General features: G+C 39.6%; 1 protein-coding gene and 2 non-coding genes across 4 annotated transcripts; 2 read left to right on the top strand and 1 right to left on the bottom strand.

Moving 5' to 3' along the window:
- The first annotated feature begins 33 nt into the window (after positions 1–33).
- LOC123980939 (lysozyme g-like) lies at positions 34–4665 on the top strand. 2 transcript variants are annotated; one of them, XM_046065563.1, is made up of 5 exons: positions 34–174; positions 305–389; positions 2692–2809; positions 2982–3120; positions 4280–4665. In XM_046065563.1, exons 2-5 carry the CDS (start codon positions 349–351, stop codon positions 4417–4419), a joined length of 438 nt encoding a protein of 145 aa, XP_045921519.1. In that variant the 5' UTR covers positions 34–174; positions 305–348; the 3' UTR covers positions 4420–4665. The 2 variants fall into 2 exon arrangements, with proteins under 2 accessions (XP_045921519.1, XP_045921520.1); XM_046065564.1 differs by lacking the exon at positions 34–174 and having other exon boundaries at positions 186–389.
- Positions 4666–5837: 1172 nt separating this feature from the next.
- LOC123981215 lies at positions 5838–5956 on the bottom strand. The gene has a single exon (XR_006827707.1). It is a non-coding gene; the product is annotated as a 5S ribosomal RNA (ribosomal RNA).
- Positions 5957–7429: 1473 nt separating this feature from the next.
- LOC123981222 lies at positions 7430–7548 on the top strand. Its single transcript, XR_006827713.1, has one exon. It is a non-coding gene; the product is annotated as a 5S ribosomal RNA (ribosomal RNA).
- The last annotated feature ends 161 nt before the right edge of the window (positions 7549–7709 follow it).

Genomic DNA, 7709 nt, shown 5'->3' with positions numbered 1-7709 from the left:
TCAGCAGAGGTCGGTTCACAAAAAGCCACGTTCATCTCAGAGTCACAACTCCGTCAGATCTCACAGACATGAAACTCATATTGAATCAATCACTGCCACTTCATTGTATCTGATGTCCATCCAGAACAAACCTGATTGATGGTCATAAAGGATATTTCAACTTAATTACAACAGGTCAAATATTTAGTTCTTATATTGAATTTTAATGCATTTATTTTCAACTCTTAGTCCCATACCATAATTATGATATAGATATTCTTCTGTTCTCTTTGTGCTCATAGTCTTGTGTCGGATCCTGTTTCAGGTATTGAAGCCTCCCACCAGCTGGCAGAGAGTGACCTGAATGAGATGAACAACTACAAAGAGGACATCAGCAGCGTGGGAAAAATGTAATAACATAAAACTGGTGCAATTTGTCTTTGTTTGTTTTCAAACATCCACAGTATTCTGTCAGATCAATGATGGCTGTATCTTTTATTCATTTCATTTAGCTCTTTGTGGTTGTTATGCGTCTCTTTGAGGTTGTTTTGAATCATTTTGTAGTTACCAAAATAGACCCAAAAATGTAATTAAAATTGGCCCACTGGGATTTGAAATGTGACCATTTCCAGTATAAACTACCATTTTGAGTTTTGAAAATGTCGGAAATGGATTCAACATCCTCAATAACTTCCAAAACCACTCCAAGATTGTCCAAATCAGCCAAGCAGTTTCTGAAATATTGTCCATATATCCATATACTTTATGCTAATTACCCAACATGTGCAAGTTGGCATCGGGCAGTTTCTATAAAACTTTGGGGTACTCCACATTTCCAGGTTCACAATAGGGCTCTTTAGGCTGGCAAATCGACTAACGCTTACCAACTTCACACAGTACTTTACCTGTAACACCAGAGGAGATAAGACCCTGGATCTGCTATATGCCAATGTTAAGGAGGCATACAGGCAAGGCAAGTTTATTTGAATAGCACATTTCAACAACAAGGTAATTCAAAGTGCTTTACATAAAACATCAAAGCAACAGGGAAATATAAAAAAGTTTAAAAGTTAAATAGAAAACAAAGAAAAAGAAAACAAGACCGTAAAAGTTGCAGTGTAAGTTATCAGTCTAGTTAAAGGCAGTGGTAAAAAGAAAAATATTTAATTAAAAGCGAAAAGAAAAGTCTTCAGTCTTAATTTAAAAGAACTGACAGATTCAGCAGACCTGCAGTTATCTGGGAGTTTGTTCCAGATATACGGAGCATAATAACTGAACGCTGCTTCTCCTTGTTTAGTTTTGACTCTGGGGACAGAAAGTAGACCTGCCCCAGACGACCTGAGAGGTCTGGATGGTTCGTAACGAAGCAGAAGATCAGAAATGTATTTTGGCCTTAAACCATTTAGTGCTTTATAAACTAACAGCAGGATTTTGAAATCAATTCTTTGACATACAGGAAGCCAATGTAAAGACCTCAGAACTGGAGTGATGTGATCCACGAAGACGATAAATGCATGGATAAGTTTTTCCAGGTCTTGCTGAGACATAAGTCCTTTAATCCTTGATATATTCTTCAGGTGATCGTAGGCTGACTTTGTAATTGTCTTAATGTGTCTCCTCAGATTCAGGTCTGAGTCCATGACTACACCAAGATTTCTGGCTTGGTTTGTGGTTCTTATGACTACCAATTGAAGCTGAGCACTGACTTTTAATAGTTCCTCCCTGGCTCCAAAAACAATAACTTCAGTTATTTTGTTCAATTGAAGAAAATTCTGGCACATCCAATCGTTGACCTGCTCAATACAGTTACTCAGCGCCTGTATGTGATCATAGTCCCCTGGTGAAATGGTTATGTAAATCTGTGTGTCATCTGCATTATTATGGTAACATATTTTGTTGTTTTTCATAATCTGAGCCAGTGGAAGCATGCAAACAAAAGAGGACCCAGAATGGAGCCTTGGGGAACTCCACATGTAATTTTTGTCAGCTCAGATGTGTGATTACCTATAGACACAAAGTAGTCCCTGTCCTTGAAGTAGGATTCAAACCAGTTTAGTCCAACCCAGTTTTCAAGTCTGTCTAGTAATATGTTGTGGTCGACTGGTCGAATGCAGCACTGAGATCCAATAATACAATATCTATCTAAACAACAAAGGCTGAAGCTAATGATGGTTTTAGTAATCGAGTATTCTACAGATTATTTCATCGACCTTTTCTCTTATCTTGAAATAATCCCACACTTTGGATATTTTATGTTTTTCTCTGGCCTGCTGCTTCCTCACAACTACAACTACAAAATTATTAGAAACAACCCCTCAATGCTGTACTATACATTTCTAGCATTAAACTTTGGGCTACTCAACATTTCCGGGTTCACCTTGCTGGAAAGTAGACTATGTGCTTGTGATTTTAGCATGATAAATATCTCTGTTCATGAGGAGTGTGTGGGAACGGGGGTTAGGAAACGTTTGCGTGTCTTTGTGGTCAGTGTGAGTTTGAGTATTGTTTTTGAGTCAGTAAATATTTCTTCTCTTCGGGGTTGTTTCGGGTCAGTTCATGTCTCTTTTGTGGTGGTTTTGTGTTTCTTTGTGGTTGTTTTTGAGTCTGCTCTTCTGGTTTAAATAGCTGCTTATTCTATGTTGTACACTGTTTAACCTTTGAAAACAGAGACACTCTTAAAGTCACGTTGACAGTTGCTGTTGTCTCTTGCAGACTTAATGTCCATCCGGCCCTGATCGCCGGCATAATCTCCAGACAGTCTCGGGCTGGAACCAAACTGAGCGCCAACGGCTATGGAAAGTTCAACCAAAACTGCTTCGGCCTCATGCAGGTGTGTCTGTGTGCTTTAGTTGGTTCTTGAAGACTATGGAGGGGGCTGTGGTTAAACAATGTTTGGGAACCATAAAAACACAAAACATCTAGTCTGAGGTGATGAGACAGACGTGTAGCGTGTTTGGATTGAGGACTTTGTGTTGATTGGTTAAATTGTCCCATTGGTGCAGATCAGTAAGCATTACCACGCGGTGAAAGGAAACCCGTTCAGCAGAGAGCACCTGGACCAGGGAGTCACCTTCTTCATCCAGCTCATCAAGACCATGAAGAGGACGAAGCAGGACTGGAGCAAAGAGCAGCAGCTGAAAGGTAAAGACATGGAGGACGGACTTTTTTGTGGCCTTGTGTTCTTCTTCACTGCAGACATTTGAAGACACTTTAACTTCTGGTCACATGAAACATAATTAATCATTCAAATTACAAATCATATCATCACATATTAAAATGTGGCTCAACAACATAAAAAAAACTCACTTAAAGGTCCAGTGTGTAATATTTAGGAGGATCTTTTGACAGAAATGCAATTTAATATCCATAACTATGTTTTCATGATGAACAGTTATGTTTTTATTACCTTAAAATGAGACATTTATGTCTACATACACCACAAGTCCTTTTACATGGACGTTGCCATGTTGCACCGCCATGTTTCTACAGTAGTCGAAACGCTACAGAGCGCGTTTCATTACTACTATTATTACTAGTATTATTTAGGACAAGAGCTGACCGGCCACCGTAGCTTCTCCTGCGCGCTTGGAAAGTTAGCATTGACTGATGGTGCATTGATGTCCTGTCGGAATAATTATAATATAATAATTTTCTTTCCCTCCTTAAATCTTTATTGCAAAAAGAGAAATAAAGACATATACAGGACTTTGATTCAATATGCAATATCACATATTGCTTACACATATTTTGCAAACATGTAATGTGTAATATGGTTACAACGGTTATCTTGCTGTCCATGTGGAGTGAACTAGATGTCTGTGTGTTTGTGTCTGTGTTTATATGTTCTGATCATGCTAATCCAACACATCTCTGTAGTAGCGTCCATGTTGATACCACATTCTGACTTAAGAGCACATGAACACGCACTGAAGTCAGAAGAACGACTTCACAACTTGGGAAATTGGACCTTCCGAGGAGCACGTGAATGCACCGTGAGCTGCTGGTTGCAATTTGCAACCCTCACCACTAGATGCCACTAAAACATACACACTGAACCTTTAAGACACTTAAAGGAACAGTTCAACATGTAGGGCTTTCCTCTTCTCTTTGAGAGCTGGATGTTCAGATAAATACCACCCTAATGTCAGTACATGAAGCTACTGCCAGCAGCTAATTAGCTTAACTTAGCAAAAAGACTAGAAACAGTGGGAAACCGCTAGCCTGGCTCTGTGAAAAGGAAACAAAACCGAACATATTAAATCATAGTGTTTAATTGTTTGTGTTGTGTCTGTGTTTTCAGGTGCGTTGGCGTGCTACATCGCAGGTGAGGAGAGGGTCATCCCTTTATCGTACGAGGAGGTGGACAGCGTGACACCTCACGGGGACTTTGCCAATGACGTGGTCGCCAGAGCGCAGTGGTTCGCCCACAGTGGCTTCTAAATGTTTCTAAATAATTTTCCCTTTCTTCCTATTCTTGGTATTTAGGGAGAATTACTGTTTTAAGCTCGTCTTCCGTACGTTCATGAACCGTCACATACGCATGTTTGGTCGAGACCCCTTGGCGTCGTTTTTTGACATGTAACGGCTCCACGGTCAGACGTAAAAAGGTGCCACATGCACATTTAAAGAGGTTACCTCAATCAGTCAGGTGTGTTGATTCAGCAGTGATGATATTAAGTTGATCTACAGGAGAAACATATCTGAAAGCTGACAGCTGCTCTGCATTATTTTCTGTTACAATTTTAGATTTTGAATTGTTTTATTATACCTTTATTAAACCAGAAAAACTATTTTTCCAAGAGTTACCTGGCCAAGGCAGGCAGTAGTACAATTGCACAATTAAGATGGGAATAAAAAAAATCAGTTACAAGGTCATAAAATATCAAAATGTTCTTAAATATTCACCACAATTCAGCAACAAGGACGATCAAATGAGTAATCAGTCATAACATCTGAAGGCAGAATTGCCAGCCTTCAAATCCTTTAAAAGCAACAAGGAAACAAAGATACAGCCCCCTGCGGGCTACCTGAATTTTGTGTCCCTTTTTATATAAATTTCCACAATAAATTGATGCAGAAAAACACCAAAATGCAGGAAATTAACACAAAATTTTCTGGGGTGGTACCCCCACACCCCCTGTTTATACTGTCGCAGTTTTGTTGTTTTATTTGAATTACACACATGACATTACAATTTAGCAGACATGACACAGTGTTGTTGGGAGTTTTGTTGTGCCGTATAAGTAGAGGATGTTTACTGTTGCTTTACTGCTTGGTGGAGGGTTAATTATTATGTGAAGATATGAAGTTTTATAAGCTGGACTAAGCCCCCAATGTTTCAAGATCCTAAAAAACGCCCCTGGTGATGGCGCAATGTATAAGACTATGCCTTTGTTGTGAGAGACCTGGGTTCAATTCCCCACTGTGACCCATCCACCATTGTGTCCCTGAGCAAGACACTTAACCCCTTGTTGCTCCAGAGGTGTGTGACCTCTGACATGTATAGCAATTGTAAGTCGCTTTGGATAAAAGCGTCACATAAATGTAGAAAGACTTTAAATGAAATAAAAAAAACTTGATGTCAAAATCTACAATAACTAATCCTCAGTTTCACTGCTCATGTGTAGGACGCCAGTGTTGGCTAACAATTACATACAATATTAAATGATATGGTTAATAAGCTTTTTCATTGGACTATTGCTGGATCATTATCACTGATACATTATTATGTCAGCACAGACAAATTTACAGATAATTATAAATTATATAATGCAAAGTCCAGGTAGAAGCTTCTGTGTTTTTCAAAGCTCTGTCTCCACTGAAGCAGCAGCTCTGCTGTTCGTGAAGAGAAGTGAAAAAGCTTACAGCACCTGGTATTCCCAGGCGGTCTCCCATCCAAGTACTAACCAGGCCCAACCCTGCTTAGCTTCCGAGATCGGACGAGATCGGGCGTGTTCAGGGTGGTATGGCCGTAAGCGAGAGAAACTGCCACAAAAAGCCTCTTTATAGATCACCCGTGGTCATTTACATACAGAGAAACTATCAGTTGGACAAACCAGCCACTCAAACTACACCAGAGAGCAAGTCACACATTTAGTTTTGACCAAAACGACTTTGAACCTGGGGGGACGTTGAAATGCCAGGGGTGTTCGGGGGCATGCCTTCACGTTTGTTTTTTTAAAGAAAGCAGTTAAATGCTCATTTCTAATGACTTCAAAACAGGATGTACTCATTAGTGTGTCTGAAAGAGGGTGTTTGCAGTGACAGAAGATGGAGAACAGACTGGAGAGGGGAGGTTATGAGAGACGGAGTATAATATAACTAGAACCTCATACCATAAAAACCATGGAACAGCTGCTAGTTAATGGAGCCACAGCACAAATGTACTCAGTTACACTTGTGAGCTGTCTGTGATATTTCCTGTGTCTCACTTGGCCCTGACTTTCCCTGCAACAAATGTTTGTGAACACAGAGCTGTCTTCAAAGCTAACTCTGATGACATGCTCCTGTATTCTTGAGTTTTATGCAAGTAGAGTACGTAACTAAATGAGCCGTTAAAATACATTTTCAAAACTAGAAACTCCTCTCTAACTCTGCTAAAGTAAAGAAATCTCTTCAGCTGAGCCCTTGAGTAGATAACTAAATAAGCCATGTCATCATCAGTCTTACCATAAAGTTTAAACTGGTGCTTTGCACTCTGCTGGCTTTGACTCTGTGGTGCTCACTGGATTTAATTTGTATTAGTAGAACAATAAAGCCTTAAACTGAAAAGGTGTTTCCCTGATTTTCTAAATGTTTGCATCTGTCCAGCTTTGTGACTGTGTGAAGCGCCCGAGACCAGGGCTGATCTGCCTAACAGCACAGAGCCTGGATGACAACTCATTACGGTTAATGAAGCAAAATGCAGATTACAGACTGGTGAAGTTATGAAGGCGTGAATGGAAACTGTAGTGAAATTAAAAGTTGATTACTACCCCAATGAAATTACAGAGTAAAGAGTAAAAGCAGGCTACAATTTTAAAAAGGAACGTGAAAAGGTGTCAATGACTTATTATATAAAACAGATTTTTGAAATGTGAGGGACATGTCTGATCTCGTGATACAGGCACCCCGGATCTGGGTAAAAACTCCTTCACAGTAAATAAGCAATAATAATATTATTGTTGTTATTCTGTTTAAGCTGTCCTTATTCATATAACCTCATCGGACGACACGCTTCATTAAAAGTAGACAGAAACAAAGTAAAGCTTTGTTTGTCTTTTCACTCTTTCAACAATCACCAACGCTGGTTTAGTTGAAATGAATCCTTAATTCACCAAAATATATACAGAATATATTGTGTAGTGTTACTAAAATTATGACAGAAATACCTCTAGTCTACGTTAACACTTGTGAATTTTCATGATGGTGATCAACATCTATAAAGAGGCTTTTTGTGGCAGTTTCTCTCGCTTACGGCCATACCACCCTGAACACGCCCGATCTCGTCCGATCTCGGAAGCTAAGCAGGGTCGGGCCTGGTTAGTACTTGGATGGGAGACCGCCTGGGAATACCAGGTGCTGTAAGCTTTTTCATTGGACTAGTACTGGATCATCATCACTGATATGTTATTATGTCAGCACAGACAAATTATTTACATATAATTACAAATGATACAATTCAAAGTCCAGGTAGAAGCTGCTGTGTCTCCACTGAAGCAGCAGCTCTGCTGTTCCTGAAGAGAAGTGAA

This window comes from Micropterus dolomieu, linkage group LG12, assembly GCF_021292245.1.
Source record: "Micropterus dolomieu isolate WLL.071019.BEF.003 ecotype Adirondacks linkage group LG12, ASM2129224v1, whole genome shotgun sequence".
Classification (NCBI taxonomy): domain Eukaryota; kingdom Metazoa; phylum Chordata; class Actinopteri; order Centrarchiformes; family Centrarchidae; genus Micropterus; species Micropterus dolomieu.
This window is presented reverse-complemented; position numbering and strand designations above follow the sequence as displayed.